Genomic DNA, 19337 nt, shown 5'->3' with positions numbered 1-19337 from the left:
AGCACTAATCACATGGGTCCTTTGAAGGCCATGATATGAAATTTAAAGCTTTAGGCAAGTCATTTTTGTACTCTGCCTTGCTGTGTCAGATCCCTGTCACATCCTGTTACTTGTTACAGCTGCAATGTTTTTGGGTTTTTTTTGTAAAGTCCTCCCATTTTTGCATCATTTCCAGAATTCTCTTAAGGTTTTCATTTTCTCAGTTGTTTGAAACATTTTTTAATTGTCCAACAGTCTAATCCAAGGATTATCATGAGTCATATTTTCCCGGTGCTTATAATAATGGCTCCTTTTTAGGGATCTTGGAAATCATGTGAACTATTTTAGAGCACAACACTATTTTATATCAATAAAGTAAACATGGGGATTAAGGAGGGCACTTGCTGTGATGAGTCTAGGGTGTTGTATTGAAGTGTTGCATCACCAGATTCTACACCTGAAACTAACACTGCGTTGTATGTTAACTAACTGGAATTTATATAAAAACTTAAAAAAAAAAGTAAACAGTTTTTCCTCAAAGACCCATGGGGAAACCAGAGCAATCAAGGTACTGCTTTGATAAACAAGCACCATATTTTTGTTCCTTATTTAATTTCTTAATTAAGAAACAGAAATATCAATTGTTAATAATACATACAATAATTGGGAATGCAAGCTGGTGCAGCCACTCTGAAAAACAGTATGGTGGTTCCTCAAAAAACTAAAAATAGAACTACCCGACGACCCAGCAATTGCACTACTAGGCATTTATCCAAGGGATACAGGTGTGCTGTTTCAAAGGGACACATGCATCCCCATGTTTATAGCAGCACTATCAACAATAACCAAAGTATGGAAAGAGCCCAAATGTCCATCGATGGATGAATGGATAAAGAAGAGGTGGTATATATACAATGGAGTATTACTCAACAATCAAAAAGAATGAAATCTTGCCATTTGCAACTACATGGATGGAACTGGAGGGTATTATGCTAAGTGAAATGAGTCAGTCAGAGAGAGACAAAAATGACTTCACTCATATGTGGACTTTAAGAGGCAAAACAGATGAACATAAGGGAAGGGAAACAAAAATAATATAAAAACAGGGAGGGGGACAAAAACAGACTCATAAATATGGAGAACAAACTGAGGGTTACTGGAGGGGTTGAGGGAGGGGGGATGGGCTAAATGGGTAAGGGGCACTAAGGAATCTACTCCTGAAATCATTGTTTCACTATATGCTAGTTAATTTGAATGTAAATTTACAAAAATAAAAAATAAGTTAAAATTAAATAAATACAATAATGTATTTATGCTTAATTATGTGTAGATGTATACTTTAACTCCATATTGAGGGCAATTAAGGAGTGTGGAGAGAGAGGAAGAAAAAGGAAAAAAAAATAAATTATTTATGTCACCACTTATAATTCTTTTTGTCAGGAGGAGGAGCATACATAAATTAAAAATTAAATACTACCTATATCACTCTGGGACATGTTGTAAAGTGTGTAAGGTATAAATACCACTTGGAATGTGGTATCTCATTTAAGTAATCAACCCCATTAGGTTGGGCCTTATCTTCCCATTTGGCTGTTGAGGAAACTAAAGTTTAGAGAAGATAAATGATTTGCCCAAGATTCTACAGGTTTTCAGTAGGTTGAAAATGATAACTCTTGGTTTTCAATGTGTTCCACATCTCTCCGTATAAAAACTATGTGTGAACTGCTATTTTCTTCACCTCCAAAGTCTCCTTGACTCGATAAATATAGTTGATATATAAAGCATTATATTAGGTGGTTGACAAAAAAGATATAAATGGTTCAGGCTATACCTCACAGACTGTACATTGTATTGACCTAGTTAAGAACTTCATTCTTTGCAACACCATTAAACCTATTGCCAACAAAGGGTTTTAAACTGGAGTCCAGGATGTTGTCTGCTTTGTATGTTGTCTACTTTGGCCTCTAGAACAATCTTCCATAAAAAGCTCTGCTCTGTGACCATGCAGCATCCCATGGGTATAACACAAAATGGTAAATAGCCAAAGGTCTGGTTGTAAGATCAGGTTTTTCTTTAATGGCTCTGAACTCGCAGTCTTGCTTCAGAGGGTCAGTTACAGGCATCATCCTCATGGCACCATGGGTGGGCAGACACATTGTTCAACCCCAGGTCCCAGCTGATGGGATGTTAAGAGTTCTCTGGGGGCACCTGGGTGGCTCAGTCAGTTGAGCGACCGACTTCGGCTCAGGTCATGATCTCATGGTTTGTGAGTTCGAGCCCCGCATTGGGCTCTGTGCTGACAGCTCAGAGCCTGGAGCCTTCTTCTGATTCTGTGTCTCCCTCTTTCTCTGCCCCTCCCCCACTCATGCTCTGTCTCTCTCTGTCTCAGAAATAAACATTAAAAAAAATTAAAAAAAAAAAAAAGAGTTCTCTTGCCCCTTTCCCTGGGTTGATCCCACTGGAAGACTTTAAAGACCTTGGGCCATGTGATTTTAAAATTTATGGAGCAAGAGGGTTAGTTTTGAAGTTAATGTTTCTTTCTTATTTAATAGTTTTCACAGTGCACAGACAGAATAAGAGACCTGGAGAAACAGCTTATAAATCCTGAGGGTGAGAACAGAACCCGCTTCATTCCAGGGAAAGATATGACCCAAGAAGAAATGATCAAAAAATTAGATTCGGTAAGCATTCCTCTGACAGTAGTACCTACTAGCCCCTTGTTGATCAGTGTCACAGATATCGGTGGTGCTATTTCCATCTTATGCAGACAGATTTATCCCTCACAATTCTAGCCACTAACAATTGTGTCATTGTAATCCCTTAACAAAACCTAAGCTTGTTTCAAATGCTTGCCAAAAAGAAGTAAAACCTGTGTGGTTTCTAGATGCCCACTTTTGTCATAGCCCAAAGGAACAATTTTGGCATCTCTAGTGGATTAATTTGTCTTCCTGAAGGGAGAGTATCAGAGGAATGACAACAGGAAGCTAAATGGAGCTGAGAGGGCTGCCCCCTACCTTGGGAAGGAAGAACTCCCAGAGCTGCCTGCAGGGGGCTGGGAGCAAGGAGAGTCTTGACTTAGACCAGTGCTAAAGACTTTTCCAGAGATATCTTGGCAACTATATAAAAGCAATCTGTTTTCATTAAGGGGAAAAAAATAGGGCTCTAATTAAGAAAGAATATTTTTGGGTGCCTGGGTGGCTCAGTAAGTTAAGTGGCCCACTTCGGCTCAGGTCATGATTTCACAGTTCATGAGTTCAAGCCCTGCATCAGGCTCAGAGCCTGGAGCCTGCTTCTGATTCTCTGTCTCCCTCTCCCTCTGCCCCTCCCCAGCTTGTGCTCTGTCTCTGGGTCTCTCAAAAATAAACATTTAAAAAAAAAATTTTTTTTAAAAGAAAGAAGAATTTGAGTCACATGACTTTGTTTTTTCCTTTTTACTGAAATTGTTTTCAACCATAGCTGGAACTACAGCTGGCCAAGAAGGAGGAGAAGTTACTGGAGAAGGACTTCATCTATGAACAGGTCTCCCGGCTCACAGACAGACTCTGCAGCAAAACTCAGGCCTGCAAACAGGACACTCTGCTCTTAGCCAAGAAGGTCTGCCTGAGACCCTGCCTTCCCCCTCCTGCCCTTACTCCTTTATTACCTGTCATTTTGCACAGTCTGCTTTATTTATCGAGAGTAGCACTGAAGAGATTTGGCTTTATGACTAGAGAAACAAAGATGTAAAATTAAAAAGGTAAAGAGGACTCTTAGAGAATTGTCCAAAATGGGTTTCAATCTTGTCCCCTGAATGAATTGTTTTGTACTGGGAAAACTTAAGCTTTTTGATGACTTTACAAGTTTCCCTGAACAGGCCACCTACTCCAACTATGACAATTATACCTTTATATTTCATGTGCCAACTTAAATCCTTTCTAGTTCCTTGTGATTAGAGGGCCTCACTTACCCAGCGGTCTGCACGAAAACAGCCCTAATCCAGAACCCAGCCAGAACCCAGAAATGGATGGGACCATTAAAGAGAACAGCAGTCAGTCACACAACACCCATGCCTGTTAGTCCTTGGGATGAAGCCACTACAGGGCCACACTAGTGAGGAAAGACCAGTCATGTGGAGCTTCTTATTTCTTAAGCTTCTCGTCCTTAATTTCCCCAATGGCCAGAGTGTACTAAACTTGAGAGAAAAAAATTATTGAATAAGTGAAGTCAGTCCCATTCTAGAAAGTTCTCGCTCACCAAAGAAACAGAAAATCACTGTAAACCTCGAGCCTCCTTTGCCATTTTTATTTGGCATTTACACACCTGCTCTGATGACTTTCACTAATAGACTTCCACATCAGACCCATGGCTCATGGGCAATTCACGACTTTACCTCATCAAATAAGAAATGCTAAGACTCTTTTAGGCTCATGAACTTTGCCTGAATTAGCATGCCCGATGTTTCTTTAAATGTTGCCTTCCTTCCTTTTGCAAAATGAATTTCCCTTTCTTTAGGGGAAGTCCAGTCGTCACTGAGGGCTGGCTTGTCAAATCTGTTGGCAGTCCGGAAGTCAGCTGTAATGCTAGAGAAATGCAAATGGTGACAACTGCTACCCGGGATCCAGCAAGCGGAGTCTAGCCTACTGCTTTATCTTCCCGTACCTTTCCCCACCTTCAGTGCTATCTACTTGGCTTTTTCTCTTTTTATTTAAAATTAGGATTTCCTTATAGTAGGCAGAACTAGAAGGTAGAAAGGTTCAGACCCCAGATCTGTGATTTGCCAATACTAGGGAGTGACCCTGAGAAAGATACATAAATGATCTTAAAATGAAGTTTCTTGATCTGTGAAATGGGTGTTGATATCAGCTTAAGTTGTTGCAAGCATTGGGTAGTTGAGAAGTGGTCTAGCTCCTTGCAGGAACTCAACGAGAATGCACATCTCAAATGTCTCCCCTTTCCCAGGTAGCTTATGGCTCCACTTGCAAATTTCCCAAATGAACAGAAAATGGGAAATCCCAAACAAAGACTTAGAGCAACCCGGAATAATACCATCCTTTTTTGGAGGAGATAAGGAGGTTGGCTAGCTTTACACACATACACACAACATTCAAGTGTACCATAACTGATTAATGAAATTTAAGATAATGACTCACCATTGAAGCTTTAAAAAGTAGTTGCTTTTATTCACTGTATGCTTCTTAAAATATAGAACAGTTTTTAAAATGTATTTTCCCTCTTCCTTTAAAGAGACAAAATGTGTATATAACAATTAGACATTATATTTTCAGAGGAAGGTAAATCACAAACAGCAACATTTCTCTAAGCAAATGTACAGATAGATCAGTGTCCACTCTATTAGGAGAATAAAGTATTTCAAGGTCCATTGTAGATTTTGGAAGCTCATATTCAGGTCCCAGTGTACCTTTATTCAAAGGACTGAAGGATTAAAATAGAATAGAATAGAATTTATTAATTCCTTCATTCAGCAAAATTTCAGTTTTAATTTTGTTGGGTGCCTATGTTCCACTTAGTCCTATCTTTTAATTCTTTGATGATAACTAGCTGATGTGAAATGGTAAACATAACCATAGAACAAGAAACATTTCATTTCGAATTATTGACCAGATTTTCCCCAGTTCAACTCATGCTTGCTTATGACCTAATAATGATGCATCCCAGGAATTATGATCAATAATGCAACCACATTGAGGTATGATATTTTCCATTAAAAATCATTTCAGAATACAGGACCTCTGCTGATTATCTCGTATAATTAAAGAGTAATTTTTAAATGTAGTTTTTTTTTCTACCAGATTTTTTTCCACTGGATAGGTGACAAATTAAAGACATGGCAAAATTAGGCCAGAACTTACACATCAAGAATACCCTTTCCCTTCTCCTTATCACCTCTTAAAAATAAAGGGACTATTTCCCTCCATGCTATCCACTTGGAACTCCAGTAAGTAGATGAACAGATTGGTTTCTTTTCCCTCCTGTCTTTATTTACCCAGGGCCAGGCTCTCTCCAGGTGTGGAGGTGAGTGTGTGTACCTGTGAGAGGAGGGCCTTATTTACACAGCCAGGAAATTGGGCTCAATCTCTGGGATCTCTTCCAATTCTTATTTCCTCCGAATTCCCACTTAAACTCTCTGTCCTCCAGCCAAGACTGCCCCCCACCATTCTAGACAGCCAGCAGCCTGCCATTTTCTTAATGTATACATAGTCTAAACCTTGGGCTCTTTCATTCTAGATGAACGGCTACCGGAAAAAGATCAAAGATGCCACGGAAAAAATGATGGCTCTTGTTGCTGAGCTTTCCATGAAACAGGCTCTGGCCATTGAACTCCAAAAGGAAGTCATGGATAAAGAAGATTTCATCTTCTCCTGCAATTCCAGGATAGAAAAGGGTCTGCCACTCAATAAAGACATTGAAAGAGAATGGCTGAAGGTACTTCGAGATGAAGAAATGTATGCTTTGGCCATCGCTGAAAAATCTCAGGTAAGCTTTGTCTTCTATATTGCATTTGTCCAGTGTGGCAGGAAGGGCTATTTTCAGGGATTTCAGTCTTCCCAAAATATATCAAAAACCTCCCACTCTAGCACACACCTAGTTCCAACAAGCACTAGAAAGGAGTTTTGTTTTTATTAAGATATGATGTAGGGGACAAGTCAAAATAACATCCCAAGTGCGGTAATATTCTCCAGAAAACATTCATCAAGCACCAAGCCCACCCCCCTCCCCCAGACTTACATCCTGGGCTAGTGTGGCTGAACACCATAGACTCCCACCGGCAGGACAGTGGCCAGGCTGGCACTGGTTTTATCCATAGGGCTTTATGTCCTTGCACCCCTGCTCAGGCTACACCTTACTTTCCCATGTCTGGCCACTGGGGCCACCAAGGTAGATTGGGAAGGTTGTCACGGCCTTCTGCAGACTATGCACTTGGTGGCATCAAAGGCCTCAAGGCCACAGCTTTCTTCTCCAACCACTGACCTAAATCTAGGTCTATCACTGGACCTACACATCGGGTGCCGAGTTCTGCCTACTCCCATGACCTTCTAATATTCTTAAAATGGCATTAAGGATCTCTTTTTAAGAAAACTACATTCTGGGGACCTACAGCTCACTCTCAGACTGGCAAGTAGATATCCCCCAAAGAATCACTATTCACTCCCTATCCCAAAAAGACATGCCTTCCAAACACACACTAGAAATGCCTGAAAATAGGGTCAGATTTGTAATTTCCACACTGCCTGGGACTCTATTTTTTAGGGCATTCATTTTTACCTATGACGTCCCAGCTGTCATTTACCTGTCTCCATTATTTAGAGTTCTTTTTTAATGCTGCAAAAAATTCCTCTATTCTCCAGAAACACAGGCAGAATCTTGAGGACCCTGAGGTTCAAAGCAAGGTGCTGACCACTTCTGTCCTCTGGTTCTACTTCACTCCTTATTTCCCTCTTTGTTAACATTTGCTCACCAATGACTTACTCCAGCCTTTTTCAAAATCATGGAAATAGTGTGTAATGAAAGCTATTAAAGCTGGAATAAAACCCACTAACCAGTTTATGATAAACCCTAAACCCCAGCAACAGAGTGATACTTGGGTAACATGGGTCATTCCAATTAGATGCTGTGTGTGTGTGTGTGTGTGTGTGTGTGTGTGTGTGTGTGTGTGTGTTTAGCAACTCCACCCTCATACCCATCTGTCCCTTTGGGGGAATATCAGTCAACACAGCCTAAGACTGCTCAGACCCAGCTGTGTCTGCTGGGCCCTGAGGATGAACTGGCTTCACTATAGTTTTCAGGAAACTCAAAAGGAAAAATCATTCTTTGCAGGAGTTCTTGGCGGCAGATATTCGCCAGCTACCCAACGGTGTTTACACAACTGCAGAGCCACGTCCAAATGCCTATATCCCAGAGGCAGAGGCCGCTCTTCCCTTGCCAAAACCATATGGCGCTTTGGCTCCTTTTAAGCCCAGTGAACCTGGGGCCAATATGAGGCACATAAGAAAACCTGTTATAAAGCCAATTGAAATCTGAGTATGTGAACCAATCCAGGCTTCTCAACGAGAGACACTTCAATCAGGTTTCCTCATATCCACAGCTGGAAAATATCAGCATAAGAGTTCTAACATACAAATTATTGCAAAATATTGCAATTGACCACCAGTGGAGAACAACATGGCTTCCTTTTACACTCATCAACTACTATATTTTACATGATGTTAAGTAGGACACAGAATTGTCCTACAGTTATGGCAAGGCATATATCTGTAGTGTTTTTTTTTTTTCTTTTTCACTCTATATATTGACTATATTGACTACCTTTCAGAAATGTATAGTCCAGGGGCTATAAAAATGCAAGAAAAATAAATCAAATTTCAGTGACATACAGAAATTGGCAGAGTGGTCTCTGTTTATTAAAGAAGAAGAAAATGGGGTGCCAGCGTGGCTCAGTAGGTTAAGCATCTGACTTTCGGTTCAAGTCATGATCTTGCAGTTCATGGGTTCGAGCCCCGTGTTGGCTCTGTGCTGATAGCTCAGAGCCTGGAGCCTGCTTCAGATTCTGTGACTCCCTTGCTCTCTACCCCTCCCCTACATGTACTCTGTCTCTGTCTCTCTCTCTCAAAAACAGACATTTAAAAAAATTTAAAGAAGAAAAAACACAAATACTATTGAATATATTCACTTGAAAGGGAAAGACAGAATGATTGTTTAAAAAGGAAAACATCCCAAGTAACACAGGGGTATAATTCACTTTGTTAAATAGTTGTATTTGAAATTATTGTTGGTAAATGTAAATCAAATAAAAAGCAGTAAGGAGGCTTGTCCTTTTTAAAGTATATTATGGTAATTCTTTTTACAAATAAAGAATCCTTTTGCTATAAAAATTTATCTTATAAATCTAGATTTTTTACAATGTTATATATATAAATAAACCTGTGATTATTTTAAGTTCTGACTCCAGATTTTTAAAAATTCCAATGAAAACATTTGTAGCTTTGCATGTGACAGAATTGAAAATGAGGCCAATTCCACTTATTTCATTACTCTAATTTTATTGCATTTCACCCACGTATATTTTCCTAATTCCGTTTTTATATTTTCTCATGTATGAAAATACACAAGTAAATTTGAAAACTGATTTTACTTCATATATTCAAGCTGTATTTCATATTGGTATCAGGTATGGATTTTGTGTCATAATTCTGGGAGTAAGAAATACCACTTTTTCCTCTCCTCTCCTCTCCCCACCTCTCCCCTCCCCTCCCCTTCCTTCCTTCTTCTTCCTTTCTCTCTCTACCCCCCTCCCTCCCTCCTTCCATCCCTCCTTCCTTCATTTGATTTTTGCTAAATCAAACAAAATATTTTGCAAACCCACATCCTGCCAGACCGGAAGGAAATTTAATCTCATTCTCAGCCTACAAGTCAGTCCTGAATCTAACTGGATGGTTTGGAAAGCTATTAAGAAGTAAAGTGTCTATGGTAAGTAACACTGTGTGGTTAACACAAAGAAATACTGTATACTTAAACACAAATCCTGTGTTGTAGGAATTAGTAATTGCATTAGGGATCCAAAAAATATACATGTAGGAACAATATAAGAATGGAAACATAATTTGTAACACAAAGGGATGGATGTTTAAATATTATAGGTGTGCTACTGGTTAAGAGGGGGAGGGTGCCACTGTGTGTTGGAATGGCCAGGGATCACAGTCAGATGGAACTTTTTATCTGGCCCTTAAACATAATTAAGATTTTAATAAGTGAGGAGGGGATTCCAAGTGGGGGGAAAAGCCTAAGCAAAGTTTGGAAGTAAGAAGACAAAAGCTGAATTCAAGGCCTAGCAAACTGGCCCGGCTAGAACAGCATGTTCACGTTGGGGAATTGTGTAAGAGCCACAAGGAGTTTGGATCCTATCCTGTAATGAATGGCAAATCATTGAAAGGCTATGAGCAGGACCAGTTTCAGCGTAAGTCTGAGGAATCAGACTTTAGAAAGACACCAAAACGCAAGTGTGAAAAAGAAAAGGGTAGGGAGTGAAAACCAATGACCTTCTCAAGAGAAAAAAAAGTCTAACATGCTGACAAGGCCCCCAGATTTGCAGCCTCTGTGATGATTAAATATGTGACCAAAAAGGGAAATTCTGTAGTGGAGGACAATATTTGGAACACAACTATGATTTCAGAAAAGAAGTTGAATTATGACACCAGCTAGTGATAATTATAATCGTTAAAATTTTACAAGATCACTGCAGGAAACAGGGTGAAGAGAAAAAAAGCAAAGGGTAGACTGACTCCGGGCAGGCAACTACCATTATAGATCAGAATGTAGTCACTGTAAGAGAGAGAGGGAAGAAAAAAGAAAAATAGGAGAACTAGTTAGGTGTCATGGGGGCCTCTGAGGGAACATACTCACAGACTCATGATTCCTGGCTGGGATAAAAAGGCCATGTTGAGAAAATGAAAGAGGCCAAAACCTTCAGTGTTTCTTATTTTAATGTCAAGATATTAGTAAATCAAACTTTTATAAATACAAAAAAAAAAAAAGAACTTTAACATATACATACAGTTCCATCTGAACCATTATAAAAACAAATCCTACTCTAAATACTGGATGTACACACTGCCGTATGTTACAAATTATTCTATTCTAGAAATAGCAGATTTGACCTGGTCCAAATTCAGCTCTTTAAAAAGTATCCTCTTTCCAAATACAGTTCTTATGTAACATTTAATTTTTCTGAGTATGTTCTTATGTAACATTTAATTTTTCTGCTTGTCCTATGTTGTTTTCAACAACACATCTAGTTTCTGTTTTTCTACACACTGTTCCCTACATTTTTTTAAAGCATATTTTATTTCAGAGTGCAACGGAAACTAGCTTTTGACCTAGGAAGCCATTAGGAAGGTAAGCCACTAGGGAAGAGCATCACTGATGACACTGCGTGCCTCCTGGGACTGTCGGTCACTGACCTCTTGTCTGCTGTCCAAAACTGGGATGAGGCACAGCAGCTTGATTCTGTCTCAACAAGTACCAGACTGAAAGTCAGACGGCTTGACAATGCATTCTGACTTTGGTTACCAATTTTAAATATTGGTCAAGGATTCCTGACAGACGTCAAGCTAATGAGCAAGATTAAACTATTGGAGGCGGGTATAATTGCATTTTCTCTTTTACAAGCCTAAAAGCATCATGGTGTGTTTCAGAGCTGCTTCCTCTACAAATTTTGCATCCACATTGTCATGTCCTTCAAAAGCATATAGGGCTGGGAAAAAAACAAAAAGAGAGAGAGAGAAAGAGAGAGGAGAAAAGAGTTACTATGAAGCCATGGAACTTCTATAACATTGGGCTCGCAGCTCGTTGAAATTGTAATTCTTTTATATTTTGGTAATACACATTATTCTGAAAAAGTGTGGTTAAAATTTATCAAGCCTCAGCCCTAAGGAAGGTCATTTGCAGCAACCAAATGGGTTTTGAATCTCTTAAGTCCTTTTAAAACCTCAAAGGTGATTATCCCTTTGGTAATTTACTCTAAGAACTAAATTGTACATTACAAACCAAGACCAATTGCAGAAAGGACTAAGTTGTAAGTAAGGGGTATTCTGGAAAGAAAAGGCTACACAGAAATGAATAGGGACTGATGTGTCAAGAGAACAGCAGGGAAATGCTAAGAGTGGAGGAGTGAAATTACCTTGATTGGAGCATTCTATGTCTGTCAGTATTTCAACGAAGTAGTTCAGAGGCAGAAATTCCACACTGAATGACGACTTGTGAATCACGGAACTTGGGGGCTAAAAGAGAAACCACTTCTGGTATCAGTTGAATCTCCCCAACAAGCACAAACTTACAAAAAGGGCACAGAATGACAATTGCTGCCTATACGGATACATTGAAGTGGCAGACAGGCTCCAAAGAACATTTAGTGGGGCTGTGCTTTCCCACGGACTCACCTTTTTCTTATAGTTCTGCAGCAGTCTCTTCACGTGGTTCCGGGAAATAATGTTAGAGCTCATAGGATGATCCCAAAGTCGACAGATCTTCTGACCAATAAGCTTTTAGGCAAATTGAAAAATATGTAGAGGGGGAGTTTTAGGGCAGTGGAAACACTGTATGATACTATAATGATGGACCCATTGCATCATACACTTGTCCAAACTCACAGAATGAACAACACCAAGAGTGAACCCTAATGTTAACCATGGACTTTGGGTGATTGTGATGTGTCAGTGTAGGTTCATCAGTTGTAACAAATGGACCCCTCTGGTGGGGGATGTTGATAATGAGGGAGGCTATGCGCATGTAGGGGCAGGGGGCATATGGGGAATCTCTGCACCTTCCACTCAATTTTCCTGTGAACCTAAAACTACTCTAAAAAAATTAAGTCAATAATAACAATAAAAGAACGGAAAAAATATAGAGAGGAGAATATAGCTTACAGTGCATTAAGTAAATGTACCTTGTATCTATTTATAATTTAAAAAGAATGGGGGCGCCTGGGTGGCTCAGTCGGTTAAGCAGCCGACTTCGGCTCAGGTCATGATCTCGTGGTCCGTGAGTTCGAGCCCTGCGTCGGGCTCTGTGCTGACAGCTCAGAGCCTGGAGCCTGTTTCAGATTCTGTGTCTCCCTCTCTCTGACCCTCCCCCGTTCATGCTTTGTCTCTCTCTGTCTCAAAAATAAATAAACGTTAAAAAAATTTTTTTTAAAATAATAATTTAAAAAGAATTATTCAAAAGTAGCTAGTCTCGGGTGCCTGGGTGGCTTAGTTGGTTAAGCATCCAACTTCAGCTCAGGTCATGATCTTGCAGTATGTGGGTTCTAGCCCCACATAAGGCTATGTGCTGACAGCTCAGAGCCTGGAGCCTGCTTCGGATTCTGTGTCTCCCTCTCTCTCTGCCCCTCCCCCACTCACACTCTGTCTCTCTCTCTCTCTCTCTCTCTCTCTCTCTCTCTCTCTCAAAAATAAACATTAGGGGCGCCTGGGTGGCGCAGTCGGTTAAGCGTCCGACTTCAGCCAGGTCACGATCTCGCGGTCCGTGAGTTCGAGCCCCGCGTCAGGCTCTGGGCTGATGGCTCGGAGCCTGGAGCCTGTTTCCGATTCTGTGTCTCCCTCTCTCTCTGCCCCTGCCCCGTTCATGCTTTGTCTCTCTCTGTCCCAAAAATAAATAAAAAACGTTGAAAAAAAAAATAAAATAAACATTAAAAAAATGAAAAAAATTTAAAAACAAGTAACTAGTCTAAAAGAGAGGCCCTTTATGGTTAATGACCCTTGAAGAAAGGCCATTTCCTATGAGCTGTGCTTCTGAATTTTGAATAAATACTCCCTTAAATGCAACCCTCAGGAAAGTAGCTTATACACTGATGTTGCCAAATTCTTTTTCTGAAATGGAGTTCATCTGCTACTCTTCAAAATCGGGTACCTGCAACTCTAAGTGATACCTTGATAGGAAACAAAAGTCTGTAGCCATGTTTCTCTGCCAATGTCTTGCCCAGAAAATTATAATTCCCTAAGAGTTTGAGGCAAAAAAAAAAAAAAAAAAAAATTAGAGACCAAACTAAATGTTCAGAGACCTTCCCCAGAGAGATATAGCCATGGAAAGTATGCTTTGTTTTCTACCCTCGCCTTTGCTTCACTAAGCTGTGAGGAGGAGAGGGTGTTACAAAGGAAGATGATTAGGTCCAGAAAGGCAACGGACATCCCTTTGTGGGAGGACTGTGCCAGAGATACGAGTGTTCAAGGTATGCAAACAGAGCAGAGAGCTGGCCGAGGCTCTCAGGGTCAGGAAGTTTGTGGAGTCCGAGGCTCTGAAGACCTTGCTGTGGAATTTCATATTTTCTTAGTATTTCTGACTCAGAGAGCTAATATCCTCCATAAAAATAAGGAGCGTCTGGATAACCCTTTCTCTCACGTTCCTCATTCTTCCTTCAACCTGGGAATGTTTTCCTGCTGTGGTGGAAATGACAGTGGGAGGAAATGCAGTTCCAGAACCTTCTGACCTCACCTGTATTTAAATTTCTTATCAGTTTAAATGCCAAAAGCACATGTTTCCCCTGTCCCTCCCCTCAGACTCACAGACGTAAATATTAGCGTGGTTTCCTAAGAGGGGAAAATGGCTCAGTGCTTCAGGCAGGCTGTGCCAGGCTGTACAAAGCCAGAGGAACAAGCCCTTTGTGGGCGCAGCAGGGAACGGCCGACGGGTGGGGATGGATGGGATTTCTTGGAAAGGACTGAAAAGTGAAACAATTCAGTTGACTTTAGCCCAAAACAAGTAAATGCTCCCTTTACAAGAAGAAACTGAAGGACGTTCATACCAAGGCTTATGGAGAGAATAAAATATAATTCAGGATTACCGGGGGAAGCCGCACAATGATGCTGAATTTTAGTTTTTCATTTTTCTCTGTATTGTCCAGATCTACAAGAAAGGTAGATTGGCAAATAAAACAAACCTCCACTTTAATATCTGAGCAAGCCAAATACTACTTCAGTGGTTCATTCTGATAACACACATCCCAACCTTGTATTCTCATGTTAAGTCTAACAATACCTTGAAAATTTTAGTTTGTGTCTCTGAATAAAAGGGCTTTGTTTTTATTGAAGCTGTTTCTATATGGCGTGGAACATGGCTGCCAGCCACAGAACAATTTTACTAACTTAAAACAGAAGGCACCTTGAGGAATGGCAAATACTTTAACACACATTAACAAAACTCGTCTATAAAATACCACAATGAGTAATTTCAGCAAGTGATTATACTAGGGGCTGTCGAATGCAAATTCATGTAAGCCCTGCATCTCTTAACTTTTCTTGCATTTCAAGCCTAAGTCTGAGATGACAGAGTTAATCAGCTGAAAGTAAGCCATTTCATGACATTTTCTCGAGAAACAAGCCTTCAGAGTCTCCTATCCTCAAGTGCCCCCGTGTACAGAGAAGGAATGTAATAGCTGTGTGTGGACTGAGAAGCCCCTTTGGGGCCTCTTGAAGGTCTAAGGCACTTCAAATGAGCCCAAAGGCTGGTTACAGGAAATGAACAGGACCAACTGCATATTACGTGGAATCCATTGCAAAAGGCCAATGAGGATCCCCTTGTTCCGCTACTAAGAATTTCAAGATTTAACGCAGAGCATTCAACAGGGCACAGGGCACTCCTGAGTGCCCGGTAATCCCCCTGCACTCCTGAGTGCAGCGGGGCCCCGTGTGACCCCACAGGCTCACACCCGCGAAGCCAGCCTGATGGTGCTCAGCCTGGAGCTGGCACTCTGGCAGACTCAGAGCCTCGTACCTTTCATGAGCCTTGTGACAGCTGTTTCGGTGAGAAGCAACACTCCGCTATCAATGTAATGCAGCAGGTTGTGCAAAGGGAGACAGTGGACACCCAGGATCGTGTGCAGAGTGTGAAAACCTAGTAGAGAGATCAGGAGGGTAAACACAGTCGGCCAGCATCCCAGCCTTCCAGAGGAAAGGAATTCGGTAATGTAGATAAAGCACTTAGCTTGGTCCCTTGGCACCTAGAGTCAAATAAACGCTGCTAGAAGACAAGGTCCAAGTTTCCTTCTTTGTGTTATCACGACCAAGTAGTGCTCTGGGTACATAGTAAGTTCCCAACAAGAATGTACTGCCTTCACCTCATGTCCCTTCCTAGGCAAACAGACAAAATGCAAGGCCTGCCCAATGAAAAATAGTTTTACAGTTTAATAGGTTTGCGATTCTACAGTAAGATGGCAAAAGAGAACAATTAACAGAAGAACTTCAAACCCCATACGGCCAGGCCAAAAGGCTGATAGATGGGGACCACATTGTTGAAGAGGAAACATTTTGGACCAGAAGAGGACAGTCTATATGCCTGATCTCTGGGTATGCCCTAAAGAAAGGCTTTGGGGGTCTACTTGAAGTAAATTATAAAAAAGAAAAATGTAAATAATATGGTCAGATAGCATATCTATAGGAATTCAACAGAGAGGATGGCCCACCCTCATACCTAAGTCCTGTGGGGAGGGTTACTCAAACACTCAGAAACCTAGAGTTCTAAGTACACTGTTAACAACACACAATAAAAACAGGGGCGCCGGATGGCTCAGTCGATTAAGTGTCTGACTCTTGGTTTCAGCTCAGGTCATGATCTCACGGTTTGTGAGTTCGAGCCCCGCATGGGGCTCTGCGCTGACAGCACTGGAGCCTTTTCGGGATCCTCTCTCTTTCCTGTCTCTGCCTCTCTCAAAATAAATAAATAAACTTTAATAATAATAATAATAATAATAATAAATAAAAACAACATCCATGGGAGAAGAAGATAGCACTCCAGCAGATAATCAGCAGATGCTCTTGGAAAAGACAGCATAGAAGGGGACCTTTGAAGGGTAAATGTGATTCCTGTGTGTGGAAATGAGGCCAGAGAACATACAGAGTGGAGACAGTTAAAAAAAAAAAACAAAAAAAAACAGGCTTGTCATGAGCAGACCAAAGCTAGAATCCTGCCATGTTGCTTACTCACCATAGGTAACTAAGCCCCTATGAGCCTGTTTCTTCATCCCTAAAATGGAGCCACCAGTACGGTTCCCACAGTGTGGCTTTGAGAACTAGAGCAAAGTCTATGAAGCGCAGAGCACGTGGTAGAACAACAGTGACAAATAACAAACACGTATTGAGGCCTTCAGTCTAGGCACCGGCCAACTTGATCCTCATACAACACTATTAGGTGGGAACTACCTGATTCCCATTTTATAAATGGGGAAACCAAGATCCATAGGCACTAAGAAGGTTGCCTAGAATCATATGATTAGTAAGTGGCAGAGCTAAATTTGAAGGCGGGCTATGGAATTTTAGCCTATAACATTACCCCGCACCAATAGCTGGCAGCTGGGTTAACGGGACAACAGGAACAGAGGCCCAAAAGTGAGAAAGTACAGGGCATGTTCAGAAAGCATTAAATGACCCAGCTGAGTTGGAATCAGGTGTATGAGAGGAATGGTAGGAGGTAAGGCTGGAATGGTTAGTTTATTTAACAAATCAGATGCCTTCCAGACACCAGGCAAGGAGCTGGGTGCACGATAATGAGCAAAACAGACGTCACTGCTGCTCCTATCCACCTTCCGGTCTGATGGGAAGACAATCAGATAGTCACAAAACATACATTCTTAAAAATGTGACCAGTTCCGGGGCGCCTGGGTGGCGCAGTCGGTTAAGCGTCCGACTTCAGCCAGGTCACGATCTCACGGTCCGTGAGTTCGAGCCCCGCGTCAGGCTCTGGGCTGATGGCTCGGAGCCTGGAGCCTGTTTCTGATTCTGTGTCTCCCTCTCTCTCTGCCCCTCCCCCATTCATGCTCTGTCTCTCTCTGTCCCAAAAATAAATAAAAAACGTTGAAAAAAAAAAAATGTGACCAGTTCCATGAAGGAAAAGTGCAGGGTGCCCTGAGTATTGGCAGGGACTGAATGCTGAATGACGGCAAGGAATATCTTATTTATTAGACTCTGGAGAGGGATACTGAAAGTTTCTGAGCAAGATGGAAAAAGGATTTCAGTTTTACTCTTGGAATATTAAAATGGCAACAGGCAAAGAATGGACTGGAGTACTAACACTTTGCTACAAGAGGTATGGAGACTTACAGGAGGCTACTTCATGAACCTGCACCAGAGGTGATGAGGGCATTGACCCTGAAAGAGGAAGGGAGGGATTGGGGGAGACACGTGGCAACAGGTAGAGAATTGGAAACTGAGGGGGTGTGGCTAGGGAATAACAAAGGATCACAGCCTAATCTTAGGAATTTACATGACAAGGAAATGATGCCCAAAGAGCAGGAACTTGAATTCAGAGCCGTCATGGAGTTTTCTGTCTCTGAGCACATGAATCATGAGCAATGAGGGACTGAGTCCGAAGTTCTGGCCACATCAAGGGTCAGATAAAGTGCGGACTCTGCCCACAAACAGATGTTAATGGGCTGACAGCTGGAGGAGTCCACTGGCTTCTCTGAATCCAAAAAAAAAAAAAGTGACTTTTACTAACTAATCAACAACATGAGATTTTTCACATGGAATTGGACATTCTTCCTAAGATCAAAAACCGTTGTGAAATTAGTTCTGAAGAAAAGTTTACATAAGCGTCCTATAGGTTTCCTGGATTCAAAATCCCTTCTCCAGCCCTGTGTCTGTGTCCTGGAAACCCCTGATGACGCTTCATTCTCTATCCCTAGGGCACAGCCCCACATCCAACAGTCCTTTCTTGGCTGCCTCCACACATCAGCTCCAAGTAACACAGCCAACTGGCTCCAAGTAGGCATCAGTTCCAAGGCAGAGCTTTTGCAGCCCCCGTCCACATCCTCCGAGGCTCCTGGCCTCAGGTAGCCAGTGAGGGGAACCCAGGCTCCCTTCAAACTGCAAATGCTCCAGCTATGGTTAAACCATGACTTCCTTTTCGGGGTCCTTGTTGCCTTTTCCTCTTTAACCAAATGGATTACAAGTTTCTGACCCTTGGAACTCAAACAGTTCTCACTAATCCAGGAGGCTTGGAAAGCAAGCACACAAACACAAGGACATGGGAAAACACCGGTGTTTACACACACATGCACACCCACGTGATCCAACCTCACTTCACCTCTATTTCCACGTCAAATGAGGGAAACAAAGATTTAAAAGAAGAGGAGAGAGTGATACTGCTCTTACTTGACCCATGGACACAAACCATTAAGTGTACTCCTAATTATTCTCAGCCACTATGGATAACACTTTTCCACCATGTTTCCCCTCCTTACACATGCCTGTGGAAGAATGTGATGTTCCACAGAAGGTAAAGTCTTCTGATCTCCCAAGTATAATGTTTTCCCCATGAGTCACGTTCATTTATTTACAAAAGAGGCTTGAACATCCACAGTGAACAAATCTGAAAGTGTCAATCATTCCTCTAACAAGTCTTTTGTGTTCATGACAAATAATTAAGAGCTTAAGGCAGAGAGCTATAATATAGTTTTCATGAAATCCCTTCAGTCTTTCTAGAGGGCATCTTGCAATTCAGATTCCATCAGGATCATTTAAAGCCATCTATAATGTTCATGAATGGTCACTTTCAGATCCCTACAAAATCAAAAGAAACTCTTTTTGTACCTCCACTACAAGCAGCTCTTATAAGATAAGGTGTATGGATAAAGAAAGCATGAAGGATTCCAAAGCATGAAGGATGTATCACAAATGCTGACAAGCCAAGACTGCTGTGGGGATTCCTGGGCCCATAAATAGTCAATGTTTCAGCATTAACTAATTCAAATGGAATATAAAATTCAAGAGACAGCACAGAATAGTAGCTAAAAGCACAGATTCTGGAGCCAGACTGCCTGGCTTTGAATACTGGCTCTGTTGCTTAATAGCTGTGTGACTTTTAGGCAAGTTGCT

The 19337-nt window shown here is 41.3% G+C and overlaps 2 protein-coding genes across 20 annotated transcripts in view; one reads left to right on the top strand and one right to left on the bottom strand.

Annotated features, from left to right (window-relative positions):
• Positions 1-8819, top strand: part of CCDC146 (coiled-coil domain containing 146) — a 115576-nt gene extending 106757 nt beyond the window's left edge. Inside the window, exons 16-19 of one of the 2 annotated variants that reach the window (XM_058725303.1) lie at positions 2532-2660; positions 3436-3573; positions 6205-6453; positions 7795-8819. In XM_058725303.1, the coding sequence (XP_058581286.1) occupies positions 2532-2660; positions 3436-3573; positions 6205-6453; positions 7795-7998 (720 nt within the window). In that variant the 3' untranslated portion in view covers positions 7999-8819. The remainder of the gene's footprint in view (positions 1-2531; positions 2661-3435; positions 3574-6204; positions 6454-7794) is intronic. The other variant, XM_058725302.1, reaches the window with a different exon arrangement.
• Positions 1-19337, bottom strand: part of GSAP (gamma-secretase activating protein) — a 259405-nt gene that overhangs the window by 41095 nt on the left and 198973 nt on the right. For 7 of the 18 annotated variants that reach the window (XM_058725310.1, XM_058725311.1, XM_058725304.1 and 4 more), the window contains 5 exons: positions 15241-15360; positions 14312-14373; positions 11913-12014; positions 11654-11753; positions 10715-11227 (listed from right to left, as the gene is read on the bottom strand). In XM_058725310.1, the coding sequence (XP_058581293.1) occupies positions 11136-11227; positions 11654-11753; positions 11913-12014; positions 14312-14373; positions 15241-15360 (476 nt within the window). In that variant the 3' untranslated portion in view covers positions 10715-11135. The other 11 variants (XM_058725313.1, XM_058725314.1, XR_009260539.1 and 8 more) reach the window with 7 other exon arrangements.

This window comes from Neofelis nebulosa, chromosome 4, assembly GCF_028018385.1.
Source record: "Neofelis nebulosa isolate mNeoNeb1 chromosome 4, mNeoNeb1.pri, whole genome shotgun sequence".
Lineage (NCBI taxonomy): Eukaryota > Metazoa > Chordata > Mammalia > Carnivora > Felidae > Neofelis > Neofelis nebulosa.
Note: the sequence above shows the minus strand (reverse complement) of the source record. Positions and strands in the feature narration are given on the sequence as shown.